We start from the raw sequence: 15,759 nt of genomic DNA on the forward strand, positions 1-15,759 counted from the left end.
TAAATCCATTAATCTACAGTATATATTCTTTTATATATATATAAATCTTAGTACATTTAAGTGATGATAGAGTATACAATCTCACAACTTTTGGGAGAGCTTAGGATTTGTTTAATTATTATCAACACATCAGTTGTGCTGTACATAATATTTTCAGTTGAGCACTGAATCAAAATTGGAACAGCAGGTTGCCGTTCTGTAGCCATGGCCACAGCATGTCCCTCTCTCTTTTCATTGACAATATGACACCAAGGTCATATAATATCACATTCTCAAGGACAATGAGCATCTGAAATACCACTCATTTTTCCAGGTTTCAAATAACTTTCAAATACACATTCATCAAAACTTTGTCATTGTGCACCACAGATGACAAATACACTTAATACATTCTACTAAACATTTAGCAAGGAAATATTTTACAGATTTAATATAGATAATAGTTGTGTAAAAACATTCAGTCTTGGGCATCGTAATTTCAAATAATATCTTTACATGTCTGGATAACTTGCTGTATCTCTTTAGTAATACTTTACAGTGGCAGACCAATATATTGTGATTTTACTAAGAAAGCTGTACACTAGATCAGGGATGACATCTGAATATATCTCAATATAAACTACTATACAGTATGTTGTTTTCTCTAAATATGGTTACTTTCCTGGAATAATTGCACAGTAATTGTTTTAAAATGTTATTATTCTCAAATTCAAGCAATACCTCAGATACATGCCTTAGCATGATTTATCTCGCAATGCACACTCCCTCTATGGATATGGATTTTCTAGTATAATAAAAACAAACTGATGTCAGCACACTTATGAGATAACGTCCTTTATATCTATAAAAATTAAGGGTAAAACTCCTGAAACACATTGATGTTATTGATGTTGTTTTTAGAAAAGCTACACACAAAAGATACATTTTATTTTTAATGGTAACTTTAAATGCTAACCGCTATTTGGACTCTAAATCAAAGTACACTCTTTATTGTTATATACTATTATATTACATACTCCATTTTTCCACAAATCTGGTCTAAGCACAAGTCTTCCTTAACTATCTAGGTCAAATCTATGGGGGGCTTTTATACTTAATGCAGTAGCATGAGTTTGCTGTGTCTGTGCCAAGTAAAGCCAGACGGCTCTAATCACAGTCCACGAGCTATATAACTGTTAATATTTAGATTAGACAAGAACATATCAACCATCTCGTCCTAGAAAGTAACTATCTCCCTAGGGCTCAGTTATCTCTACAAACTCAAGCAGTGATTTAAACATTTTTGTAAGATTGGCCTGACCTTACAACTAGTGAATCTTTCATATAACTTTGTCTTACTGCACAAAAAGCAATTACTGCTGTGATTTGTAGAACATACCAGCAGCCATATCACCCTGCAACTCACAACTGGCAACCCACTGAAGCTAAGCAGGTGTGAGCCTGGTCAGTACCTGGATGAGAGACCTTATGGGAAAAACTAAGGTTGCTGCTGGAAGAGGTGTTAATGGGGCCAGCAGGGGGTGCTCACCCTGCAGTCTATGTGGGTCCTAATGCCCCAGTATAGCGACGGGGACACTATACTGTAAACAGGTGCCGTCCTTCGGATGAGACAGACAGAAAACCGAGGTCCTGACTCTCTGTGGTCATTAAAAATCCCAGGGTGTTTCTCGAAAAGAGTAGGGGTGTAACCCCGGCGTCCTGGCCAAATTTCCCATTGGCCCTTACCAATCATGGCTCTATGAATAGGATTCATTACTCTGATAGCTGATGTGTGGTGAGTGTTCTTGAGCGCTATGGCTGCTGTCGCATCATCCAGGTGGATGCTGCCCACTGGTGGTGGTGGAGGGGATTCCCCATTACCTGTAAAGTGCTTTGAGTGGAGTGTCCAGAAAAGTGCTAATTATTATTATACCTATGTTGCCCTCTGTGCAGAGATAACATTCAATTTCTTTATTTCTAATTTTCTAATATGAGATACAGAAAATATGATACTGATGGTTTTAGCATGAGTGTTAATGTTTTATTGTATTAGAAAGACAAATAACAAGAGGTGGCAGAACTTAGTATATGAACAGATAAATTACAAATTGCATTACTAAACATCTGGTATCATAGGAGTAATCACAACATGAAAAAAAGGTAACAAAACATTGTTTTACTGAGCCTCAAAGATACTGACATATAATATGAAATTACTGTACTGCTGTTTAGAAAGTTATTTATTGCATAGAGTATATGAGTAGGCTTACCTGGGTATAACAGGAGTACAAAACAATGTCACTTTCATGTTACCTCCCTAGTACTCAATTCTCCCACACTGGGTGACTTTGGCACTGAGGAATTCTTCCCTGTTTAGAGAGTGGTGTTGTATAGCTCTGAAACCAGATTTGTGAACATCTGTGGTTGAATCCTTGCTGGGGAAGAGTTGAACTTGTCACATAGGCATCACTTGCCCTGATAATGCTATAGTTCACTCATTTAAATTAAATTAAAGATAATTAATTAATGTTTAATACAGTTTTTATGCTCTGTTCTGTGTGTTCTGTATGTATGCAATTGTGTTCTATTACAATGTGGCTTCATGTAAAACATAACAAACCTCTTGGCTGCTGCATACTTAGTGCACATTTAATTGGCAACAGCCATTCACAGTCATGTATGCAATTACTTTTGAGTTACTTTACCAAATTTTTCTGATTAAAGTAACAATTATATGATCATTTTGTTTTAACATAGTAAAGTGATATGAAATTGAGATGCACACACTTGACAAAATACATTCAGTATATTTTATTTTTATTTATTTTTTTTTAAAAGATGACTCAGAAAAGCACCTATGTACCATACAAACTACTATAGACGTACAGATACAGTACTCTAATTGTGGAAAATTTTAACTACAGACACAAAGCAAAATTAAGACAAACTGGTTATAATTGGGTACACATTTTTTTAAATGAACAGTTTTCTTCAGTTTTTTCATTCATCGTTGTCATCTCTCGATGCTTCATTCCAGCTTAACACAGGTGTGCGATCAGCAGGAAGACATGTTTGGATTTTCTGCCAGCGGTTAGGAGGCCATATAATGTGGGAAGCTCTGGCATGAACAAGTCCAAGAGACACCTGAAAGGCAATGTACAATTGGTGAGACAGTGGAAGATTCAAGATTTACACATCACTCTCTAAGTAAAAAAAGTGACTATCATTCTGAAGTGATACCAATAATGCATCACATGCAATAATTTACTATCACTGCCAACATGACTTAAGTGAATATTCAGAAGCAAAATATGAATGCAATTTCAATTAACATTAGTTACTGATGCAAGAATATGCTTTAAAATTAGTTTTCAAAACTGTTGATTGCAGTTTGCACACAAAGCATTTTAAGAATGTGACAAATAGCCTTTTTCAGTTGAGCCATGGTTCACTACCTCTATAAAGGTATAAAACAAGAGCAATTAAAATATACTGCATTTTAATGTTGATTGTATCTCCACATACGGTAATTTGAAATTAAGTTTATATTATTATAGCTGACAAACAAAGGATATACAAACAGCACTCTGAATTATTTCCTTTAAATGTAAATTTTGATAAACAAAAAAAGAAAAGTTAAGTTAACAATTTGAGGGAATATACAGCACAGAAATTCACAAACAGATCTTGATGTATAACAATTTTCAGTGGTTGCATAAATGGCAACATTGTTCTATACAGCATTCATCAGCATAATTTTAGTTCCTACCTAACAATGGACTGATTACAGATAACAAAATAGCAACAAATTGGAATACTGTGATGTTTTCATAAACATCAAATTACTTATGTCAAAATATTTTAAAGATAACATTTAATGGTTTAGGGCTGCACAGTGGTGCAGTGGTTAGCTTTGTTGCCTTGTAATGCTGGGGACCTACATTTAGATCCAGACTTTGGGTGCTATCTGGGTGTAGTGTGTATGTTCTGCCTGTGTTTGAAAGGGTTTCCTCCTGGTGTGAGTGTGTTTATGTCTGTATCTGCCCTGCGATGGACAGGAGTCCAGTCCATGGTATATCCAGCCTTGTGCTTGCAGCTCACCAAGGATAGGCTCCTGCTTGCACAAGGCAGGGTACAACCATTGCAGGACATGGGCTAGAATGTTTCAGGTGTAAATGTTTCACATTCATGCTGGTAACTGGTGAACCATTCAGTGAATTCCTATGTATTTTATAGGGACAGCAGTCTGTTTTAAGATGCCATTTGTTTTGCTTTTTTCCCCTTGAAGACTGTAACACATAAAACAAAATTGATTTCCAATGTAGAAAAAAATGCAGAATGCAACACAGAAAACAAATCGATGTATTTATATCCATTATTTCTTCATCTTGAATTTGGAAGACCAGAAGAATTTCATAAAGGTATTTGTTTTATAATATTATGCATTAAGTATTGGTGCTTTTCTCTCTTTTTTTAGATAAAAAATCTAACAAAAACATTTCCATGTTTTAATATATTATGATTAAGAGCAAGCTATAGTAGAATGAGCAATATTAAACAGAAAATTAAGCCGGGAAAATAAATTTAATAATTTCCATGCATTTACAGTCGGTTTTGCATGCTAGACAATGTCCCTCTAAACCAGAAGAACTACACTATAGCTGTTATTATTATACTACCACTTCCTTATACACTATACAATACTTACAATTTTTACTATTATACTATAGTTACTATTTTTAATATAATTTTAAGAATAATTTTTCCTTGGTGTGTGATAAAATCTTTTAATTTTATTCTTCTGTTTTTTGTATATACTGTATGTTATCATCCCTTCTTATTTTGATGAGAGCCAGTATGACAGAAACTGTGTTCACAATCATTTTTACTATTTTGGCATTCTCTTAGCAATGGGACCAAGGAATACTTTTAGAATTTATTAAACGCAGATATTTGGTTCATATCAAACATTTGTAAATCCATATGAAACACACACCACTTCCACCATTCCCATTTTCACTGTTATGAGCTGTTGAAGCTACAGAACTGCCTCAGAACTCCAGGTTGCTGGGTTCAATTCTGTCTTTGGTTATTTTTGTTGAACTGTGGATATACATGTGATGTTTTAATGACTGCTTGGTTTTCTTCTAACCTCCTAAAGACACGCTAGCTGGTGTTGATAGGCTAGTTTAAATGTTTCTTTTTTTCTGAGGCACTGTGATGGCATGGTGTATCACCCTGCCAAAGAGCAGCCATGTGTTCTCAGTCCAATCTTACACCCTACGCTATTCAAAATATTTCTTTGTCATGACCCCCACTTGGATTGATAATGGACAGATGGGTAACAGTAAACATTCTGTTAAAATATTACTGAAAATGATATAGAATAATAGTATAGAATAAATCTAAGGACAGTATTCTTATGATTTTTTATACTGATCTAACATTGTATTTCTTGATGTTATCTAATGACTTGAATCTGAATCATAAGTAAAAAAAGAAATGTTTTCCTTCATAGGTCTTTAAAAACTGTAAATAAAAATGTAGTTGTTTAGACAGTTAACAGACTAGAATATTCCATTCTAAATTACAGTATACAGTGGTGTGAAAAATTGTTTGCCCCCTTCCTGATTTCTTTTTTTTTTGCATGTTTGTCACACTGAAATGTTTCAGATCATCAAACAAATTGAAATATTAGACAAAGATAACACAAGTAAACACAAAATGCAGTTTTTAAATGAAGGTTTTTATTATTTAGGAAAAAAAATCCAAACCTACATGGCCCTGTGTGAAAAAGTGATTGCCCCCTAAACCTAATAACTGGTTGGGCCACCCTTAGCAGCAACAACTGCAATCAAGCGTTTGCGATAACTGGCAATGAGTCTTTTATAGCGCTGTGGAGGAATTTTGGCCCACTCATCTTTGCAGAATTGTTGTAATTCAGCCACATTGGAGGGTTTTCGAGCCTTAACCGCTTTTTTAAGGTCATGCCACAACATCTCAATCAGATTCAGGTCAGGACTTTGACTAGGCCACTCCAAAGTCTTCATTTTGTTTTTCTTAAGCCATTCAGAGGTGGACTTGCTGGTGTGTTTTGGATCATTGTCCTGCTGCAGAACCCAAGTGCGCTTCAGCTTGAGGTCACGAACAGATGGCCGGACATTCTCCTTCAGGATTTTTTGGTAGACATCAGAATTCATGATTCTATTTACCACAGCAAGTCTTCCAGGTCCTGAAGCAGCAAAACAGCCCCAGACCATCACACTACCACCACCATATTTTACTGTTGGTATGATGTTCCTTTTCTGAAATGCTGTGTTACTTTTACGCCAGATGTAATGGGACACACACCTTCCAAAAAGTTCAACTTTTGTCTAGTCAGTCCACAGAGTATTTTCCCAAAAGTCTTGGGGATCATCAAGATGTTTTCTGGCAAAACTGAGACGAGCCTTTATGTTCTTTTTGCTCAGCAGTGGTTTTCATCTTGGAACTCTGCCATGCAGGCCATTTTTGCCCAGTCTCTTTCTTATGGTGGAATCATGAACACTGACCTTAACTGAGGCAAGTGAAGCCTGCAGTTCTTTGGATGTTGTTGTGGGGTTTTTTGTGACCTCTTGGATGAGTCATCGCTGCGCTCTTGGGGTAATTTTGGTCGGCCGGCCACTCCTGGGAAGGTTCACCACTGTTCCATGTTTTTGCCATTTGTGGATAATGGCTCTCACTGTGGTTCGCTGGAGTCCCAAAGCTTTAGAAATGGCTTTATAACCTTTTCCAGACTGATAAATCTCAATTACTCTGTTTCTCATTTGTTCCTGAATTTCTTTGGATCGCAACATGATGTCTAGGTTTTGAGGATCTTTTGGTAAACTTCACTTTGTCAGGCAGGTCCTATTTAAGTGATTTCTTGATTGAGAACAGGTGTGGCAGTAATCAGGCCTGGGTGTGGCTAGATAAATTGAACTCAGCTTTCCAAAGATGTGATAAACCACAGTTGATTTATGTTTTAACAGGGGGGGCAATCATTTTTTCACACAGGGCCATGTAGGTTTGGATTTTTTTTCCCTTAATAAAAACCTTCATTTAAAAACTGCATTTTGTGTTTACTTGTGTTATCTTTGTCTAATATTTCAATTTGTTTGATGATCTGAAACATTTCAATGTGACAAACATGCAAAAAAATAAGAAATCAGGAAGGGGGCAAACACTTTTTCACACCACTGTATATGTTTGTGTGTAGTGATTAGAACAAATGGCTCCTCCAGGACTAGTTTCTGGATCCATTTTAAATTGTGGCTTTGATAGATAAGGGGGATTTCACAATTTTTGTGTTACGAGACTAGATCAATTAATTCACCTAATGGGACAAACAAGACAGTGGAGCAGTTATGTTATTTTGAGAGTTACTTATTTTACATTACAGACCACCTTCAATTATATAGAGATCAATACCTTTATACCCCTCCCCCTTGTCAGTCTTTTGACATTTTCTAGAACATTTACACTTAAAATATCTGCCAGCTTCAAATGTGTCACTAACGAGAATAGGAAGAAAAGAAGCTTCCCCTTTTGTAAATAGTAGGTATTTGCAGTTGAGTCAATACGGTTTAAAAATTAGCATTAGATAAACCTTCAAAGACTTGGTTTTATTAAAAGAATGGATACTTTCCCTATTCTGCTATGGGAAAATCGAAGAAGGTTACTATCGCATAACCTCCAGTAAGGATGATAGTTCTGCATATGGTTTGAGATTCGTAAGAATAAAAAAATTCATCTTAAGCTCTAAGATGTATGAAAGTAAAAAATAAGATTTAGGAGACCTCCTGAGTTTTATTTAAATAAAAGCCTATGTACAAAATTCTGCTGTTCTGCTAAGTGCAAACTTTGACTTCTAGTCAAATTTATTCAGTTTTTGCATTATGAACTTGTTTCCTTTTTAGGAGAAACACCTTTTGAGACTAAGGTGGGCATGAATAGTATTAGCTATTTGTCTAAACATAGCAATACAGATGCAGCCATTCAAAATGCGCGGTAAAAACCTGCGGTACGGTAACCTACCCACAAGCCACCGCGGGGCACCGGAGCATACCGCAGGGCAAGTGATTGGCTGGCCAAAATGACCGACAGGGGCACTCGTGGTGCATTGGTTGGTAGTGCAAAGATTGAATCATTTAATGTCTTTACTGTGCACATTTTAATCCGCTTAGTTTTGAATATTTATATGGATTTTACCACTAAAGGGAAATTTTAGTAGCTGAGCATAAAAAGAAGAGGAGCATAAGGCATCTGAAGGTCATAAACGATATTAATTTAAAACATTACTGTATGTATGTAAACTGTACTGTGTATGGCTGGTCTTGGTAGTTTAAAGAAAAAATACACACCAGTCTTCCATTTCTCCCTAAACATTTTAAGCATGAAAGTTTTATGAAACGGTACCCAAATATGCGATTGCTGTATAGAATGAATTTTAATTAAAAATATTTAACACGAACATTAAGCTGTTTACATCTTCCGCCTGAGAACAGTCACCCGTTGCTACCCAACGCAGAATGGTGATTGGCTGACACCATCTGACACCCCTCTGATTGGAGAAAAAAGACGTGCTGGTTTGCTATACCAGGAAGAGGATTTCTTTCAATTCTAAACGTGTATTTTAAAAGTTTAAGAAATAAAAACCTTACAGCGTACACAGATTTCTAAACTGATCAGGATCGTTATCTTTGTCTTATGCATAATAATGTTCACCGCTCTGTCCAGCAAATTATTAATAAACTTTATTTTATATAGCTTTTTAAACGAATAAGTAATTAGATTGGTCATAAACCTAATCACTTGCTTTTTCTTTTTATTTAGGCTCAGATTTCAACTATAGATCGTATTATTAATAACCATAATAACAACCAACCAACAAAAACAACCATATAAACATAATACCAACCAAAAACATAGATAACAACCACAATACAAAATCAAATAATCAAACCATTTTACACTCGCAAGTCCTCCAATTATCATAATCCCGCCCCTTATGCAAAACCAAACCTTCCTCCCATCCCAGTTTATCCTGTTTATCATAAACAAAATCCACCTCAATTTTCAACATAAAGCATTACACAAAATCAATACCTCAACACTCCATACTCAACAACGATAATTCACAAACAGCCAGAACATGTAACTACACATTCCCAAACATACCTACTTTCCATAGCCCCGCCCCTTATGCAAAACCAACATCCCTCCCCTGTTCTCTCTCTCCCCTGGCGGTTGTAATTGTTTTTATTTTCAAATAAATTTTAGCAAAGTCATGTATTTTAAAAACCTTAAGATTTTTCTATATATGTCTTTATTTAGTGGTTTCATTAGTGACAAAGGCTAAACTTTCTTGGAAAAATGTCTTTTATGTAAACTATGTTTGCTATTAATTCATTCAGGGCTAAAATATGTTCATTGTCTTCTAATGAAAGAAGGGTTCCTTTCGCCGTAGTCGGGAGCCTAGCCTTTAACTAGTAAGTACTGTATTTACTGGGTTTTTGAGGGGGGGGGGGGGTGTCTTTCGCTGGAAATCTCGCCTCCTACTTTGAAAATACCCGTGAAACCGGTTCAATTCGTCACAGCCAGCACTCCTGCAGAGAGTTGGGTTGTACTTGCAGTGTATACAGTACACGCGTTATGCTCTTCGTTAATGTCTGTGAAGTTTTATTTAATCTCTGAGCCATACTGATTCTTCTGGAAGCCAGTTTCCGCCAGGGAGTAAAAAAAAAACACACTATGGTATTCTCTCCAATGCAGTGCAGTTAAAAACATACCTCTGATGCTGCTCCTAAATGAATATCGTTTATGACCATCAGAAGCTTTATGCTCCTTTTCTTTTTCCAGTGGATTGAACAGGGAGAGGCATTTCATGATGTACTTTTCACTGATGAAACAACAGTGGCTCTGGAACAGTTTTCAACCAAGTCGTTTTATAAAAAGGGGAGATATGTACACGTTACTGAAGCTAAAAGTTTAGCCTTTGTCGCTAATGTAAACACTAAATAAAGACATATAGAAATCCCTACGTTACAGACTGTATATGGCTGGTATTGGTAGTTTAAAGAAAAAATACACACCAGTATTCCACTTTCTCCCTAAACATTTTTAGGATCAGAGTCTTACATGTGGTTATTTCGAAAACGTTTGTACGTGCTCCTTCTTACCATGTTACTGTTTACCGTTACTGACCATATTAAGTTTAAGTACGCTGGGCAAACGTTCCGAGGTCAAATTCTTCCAGCACGGGGGTACCTTTAAAGCGGAGACGACGGCACCGAAATTTTTTGGCGCGCCTTCTCTTTAAAGCCCTGGCCAAATATGAAGACAGTACGTACAGTTATAATTCAAACTGAATTAAAAACTACACATCCCAGTTACCATGGTGGTGCTTGTGATCATTGCGTTTAACCAACGAAACAGGGCGAAAAATCAGTCACATGACTTTGGGGCAGAGTTTCGAAAGCTTAACCTATCAGCAACAAAGCGAAATTTACACGATAGGCTACCTCAAACTGTCAGTTACACGACTGTGTATGTCGCTTAAGCCACTCCTATTTGGCATTTTAGTTATGGAGGCGAGAAGACGCCCCCCCCCCCCCCCCCCTCTGGGTGCCTGATTTGCCGCCATCTTTAACCGCTTCGTGTCCAAATCGCAGTAGCTACGCGTACGAAATAAAGTTCATCCCAGCTACAAAACATATATATTTTTGTGGTAAGAGGGAGCAAAACATCAGTATTTACTGCTATTAATTAGTGTATGATTTATAGTTGAAATCTGAGCCTAAAAATAAAGTTAAAATCTCGACAAAGCAATGTAGGAAATACAGAGAAAATAAATCCTTTCTGACATCTAAAATCAGTTTCGATCAAGGTCTCTAAAACGAACAAGAAAAAGAGGATTTTCGGAGGGCAATTACGCTGTATTTATATAGAATAAGTGATTTATGAGCAATCTAATTTCTTGTTCGTTTAAAACAGTGAAATGTCAGCTGCAAAAGATCGCACCAGAAACAGCACTCTCTCTGCCTGTCATAGACGTTCAGGAAAGGCTGAATGAAGTCATGGTGATCAATAATAACAGTTGTAGGACAAGAAACAAAAGATAGTGAAAACTTAAGATTTTTAAGGCTAAAACTCAAATTCATTCTACAAATTAAGGCAAATGAAAATTCAGGACGTTAAAGTGCTAGAGGTGTAAAAAAATACAAAAATGCACATGAGCAAAACGTTTTAGAAATGGAGCAAACAGAATAAAAGCCATGCCTATAGTGCAGAAGAGGGATGCAGGAACACTTGCTTAGATATACAAAAAAATCACAAAAAGGTCTATGTTACAAAAGAACATGTAAACATGTACATCAATTTCCCTTCGCGATCAATAGTCTTATCTATAAACATGAAACAGAGTGAGGAATCAGAAATTAGCATGCATAAAAAACAGCAATTCTGTCAGTGAGCCCTAAATGAATTAATAGCAACTATGGTTTCATGGAGGGCTTCTCAGATAGTTGGGCATTTAGGTAAACTGCCAGGTGAAAGGACTTGTAAACATATTTTGTTAAAGCAAGTCAGTTTTTTCCGCAACACATAAAATACATTTTTCCAAGAAAGTTTAGCCTTTGTCACTAATGAAACCACTAAATAAAGACATAAATATAGAAATCTTAAGATTTGTTTTATTTAATGTTGGTAGCAGGATGAACTGTCAGGTTGAGCTAAGTGTATATTTTGTCGCAGGGTTGCTGCAAGATGTTAACAGTGAAAAGGGTATTTAGAAATGAGTTATTTCAAGATGAAAATTTTCAGAATAATTGCAAATCTAGCAGGATAGAGAAAGCACAGAAAACTGGCAGTTAGATTGATCAGATTAGTATGAAAAGTCATTTAGCAAAGGGAATGAGAAGAGTGACAAACTAGTATACTTTAGATCTTTTTTTCTGAACCAGGGAAAATCTGATCATGTTTCCCTATAACAATAATAAAAAACTTTATTTTATATATTACCATTAAAGGTGGCATCTCAAAGCAATATGGTAGATGTAAAAACAGATAAAAGGACCACAGATTACAAAGTAAATACATATAAGAAAGACAAGCAGTTAGAGGTGCGACCAAAATTAGAAAATGAAGCAGATACAGACACTAAGTCTTCTGAAAAGAAAGGTTCTGAGGTTAGATTTAAATGCACTCAGGGTACGTGACTGATATCACTGGGAATACAAATTGAGAGCTCTGGGGTGCAGCTGGAGAAGACCCTGTCACCCACAGAATGTAGATGTTCTTGAGGACAGCTAGAAGACCAGAGTCAGACAGACAAAGGTGGGGGAGTAGACAGATAATAAGCCATATACTGTAGGTACAGAATGAGGATGAGGAATTTGAAGTTGACTCGAAACCTGATAGGTAACCAGTGCAAGGACTTGAAAACAGGTGTAATGCATCCCTGATAGGATTCTCGCTGTCATATTCTGAACATATTGAAGATTGCTCAGTGTGGATTTAATTTCCCCAGTGAACAGGATGTGCATTTATTAATTCTAGGAAAAAAAAGCCTTTCTTAATTTCTCTAGTTCTTAGTTTCTCTAGTTCCCTTTAAAATAAACTATTATCCCACAATGCAGAGTATTAAATGGCCAGTATTTACACATGATATTTGTGATTTAAAGAAATTAACACAAGCAGCTTTTGGGGATTTAAGTGTTGGCTGAGTTATTGCAGGATAAAAGACTAGAGATGTTGGTAAGAAGAAGATAATTTTCGGAAAGCTAAGGAATACACTGATAACAAGAACACTTCCTAATGGGGTTAGGCATACTTTTGATGAAGATGATGAAGTTAACAGACTATATGTTTACATAGATACTGAAATGAGGATTGTATTTTAGATTTTGTGCAGTTACTAGTATTGAACTTTGTGTTGGATGCACATGAATTGAAGGAATGGGCAAACATAGCTGATGCGGATCCACAGAGCCAGCATATTAAGATGTTTATAATTAGAGGTAATTTGTTTAAATAACTAGGTATGGATACTGATGTGCAAGAGAGGTGGAAAGGCCAGCACTATAAAATATTTTATTCTCAGTGAGATGCTGCCATTTCATAGTGGGTTTCTAACACTGTGTATAGTCCATCTATTTCTAATCTCTTTATCCAGTACTGAGGATTTGGAGCCTATCCCAGTAAGCAACGGACACAAGGCAGAATACACCCTGGACATAGTGCCAGTCCATCACAGGACAGACAGACACAAACACACACACACCAGGGCCAGTTTTCCCATAAACCAATTAACTTACCAGTATGTTTTGGAGTGCGAGAGGGAGTCATATCACACATACGAAGAAAAACCATGTAACCCAGAGAGAACATGCAAACCCCACACACACAGGATGGCAGGAATTGAATCTAGGACCCCAGTGCTCCAAGATAGCAATGCTAACCACTTTGCCACCATTATAAATGGATGGATATCTTAGTTATCTTTCTAGTTCACAGGTTTGCATGCATAATTTAATTTTGAAAGGCGCTGAGACATCAGGTACTACTGTTGTATTTATGAAAAAGAAACAAAACAAAAAACATGCTAACAACTGTGCCATCCTACTCCTTAGTTAATACATTTTATTATTCATAAACAGTTAACATTGTTAGCAAAATATTTTGAATTATATTTAACCCTATTTTTTCTTTAGTTTTGTATTTAACTTATTATATGATAGTCAGACTTAATGTATATTTGAACAATGAAAATATATTTTTACAAGATTTTACATTAAGCACTTAAAATTATTATGGTTAATAATAGTAAACTGTAACATGCTGTAACAAGATCGGTTAAACTGCTAAGAAAATCCTTTCAGAGAAAATGTTTCAGGTGTGAAGAACAAACCTGTTCCCACACACCCTGCCCCCACTACCATTAGAATATACACAAACATTTTAGCGTTTCATTCTGAGCAGAAGACCCTCACACCTGAAGAGTGCTGGCTGTGACGAATTAAACCGGTTTTACAAGTTTCAATCACAGATTGGGAATCAGTAAAGTAACACACAGCGCCACTGGATTTGATAATACTGTACCTAACCAAAATCCGCAATATGGAAACAGAACCTGTGTAATTGTTGATAGATGATGTACTCGTAACATTTTTTCAAGACGAATTACAACATTTAAAAAATGACTTGTATGTACTTGATATCTCTAATCAATCCACGGGTTCCAGCACAAAACGAAACTAAAACGCATACCGTTTCGCGCTTCTTATTAGTTGCTCAAAAGTAATTTGACCGTATGAAATGCATAATATAAACCTAGAAACATATACCTGAGCAGTACTTAAGCACTGTAGTATCGGTGTTAAGACATACCTCTCAAATACTGTAAATCAAGTTAAAAATATCTCAAGACCGATTCTGGTCGTAATGAAACCATGTTTCGTGTATGTTTTCTTTTTCATCTTGAAATAACTCATTTCTAAATACCTTTTTCACTGTTAACATCTTGTAGCAACTTTGCGACAAAATATACACTCTGACAGTTCATCCTGCTACCAACATTAAATAAAACAAATCTTAAGATTTCTATATGTCTTTATTTAGTGGTTTCATTCGAAGCTTACAATGTTTAGGGAGAAATGGAATACTGGTGTGTATTTTTTTCTTTAAAGTACCGAGACCAGCCATGTACTGTATGTTTATGTTAAGATTTCCCTTCAGTGGTAAAATTAGATATGAATATTCAATACTTAAACGGGCACAGTTAAGACATTAAATATACATATACATATTGTATACAGTACAGTTTGCATACGGTAATATGTTTATGTTACGCGATTAAAAAATAAATAAATAAAACTGAAAGGTCCAGCACCAGCTGGATTCGAACACACAACCTGCCAGTTGGGAGTCACGCAACTAGACCAGTAGGCTACAAGACAGCTCGCATAAGCAGGCAGGCGAAACAGCCCTCACGCAGTACACGGATATAATCATACCGTTATTAAATTCTTGAGATACGCGATTCCATATTATATTCCCTTTAAATCAAATTCTAAAAGTATGCTTGTTGACTCCGGTATCACGTTAGTTAAAGACTTCGAAGCTTACAATGTTTAGGGAGAAATGGAATACTGGTGTGTATTTTTTTCTTTTCATGATAGGTGTCGCATTTTAAATCATTTTCGTAGTTAGAAATTATGAAACGCCCTGTTAAAAGCAAGGAAGTTTTTATGCCCGTTGAAGTAAAACGAAATGCCTGACAAAGTATGGCTTGGACAGATTCCAAGTGCTTGTACAAATGTGCTAAAGAAATTATACTTTGAGTATACAGCTTGTCCAAAGTCATCCATTATTAATACAATTAGTAATATCTTCAGTAAAGGCTTTGATGCATAAATATTTCTGATAAAGTTAGGTTGTGTACTTTTGTCCAACTGAGCAATCTTGCTTTCATAAAATATACCAACATTTTAATGACTGATGATTAACATGCTGTAATACACAGTTCAAAATTAAAGGCTCAAATGCTGTACATGAGAGGTTAAGCTCCCCCTGGCGGTTTTACAAGGCGACGCCGGATAGTTAGTCACGTGACACACGTGAACCGCGTGATACCCCGGTGGGCGTGTCGCGGTATGCCGCGAAATACCTCACCCATTTTGAATGGCTGCATCTGTATAACAGACTAACTGTCCTACAACATCTCATTCCACCTTCTTGAGTATATTATTCAGATCTCACACG

The 15,759-nt window shown here is 36.1% G+C and overlaps 1 protein-coding gene across 1 annotated transcript in view; it reads right to left on the reverse strand.

Moving 5' to 3' along the window:
• Positions 1-1,997: 1,997 nt before the first annotated feature.
• immp2l (inner mitochondrial membrane peptidase subunit 2) overlaps positions 1,998-15,759 on the reverse strand; it is a 444,163-nt gene continuing 430,401 nt past the window's right edge. Inside the window, exon 6 of the mRNA XM_088644863.1 lies at positions 1,998-3,123. Within this exon, the coding sequence (XP_088500989.1) occupies positions 2,980-3,123 (144 nt within the window). The 3' untranslated portion in view covers positions 1,998-2,979. The remainder of the gene's footprint in view (positions 3,124-15,759) is intronic.

Source organism: Lepisosteus platostomus, chromosome 9 (assembly GCF_059453375.1).
Source record: "Lepisosteus platostomus isolate fLepPlt1 chromosome 9, fLepPlt1.hap1, whole genome shotgun sequence".
Lineage (NCBI taxonomy): Eukaryota > Metazoa > Chordata > Actinopteri > Semionotiformes > Lepisosteidae > Lepisosteus > Lepisosteus platostomus.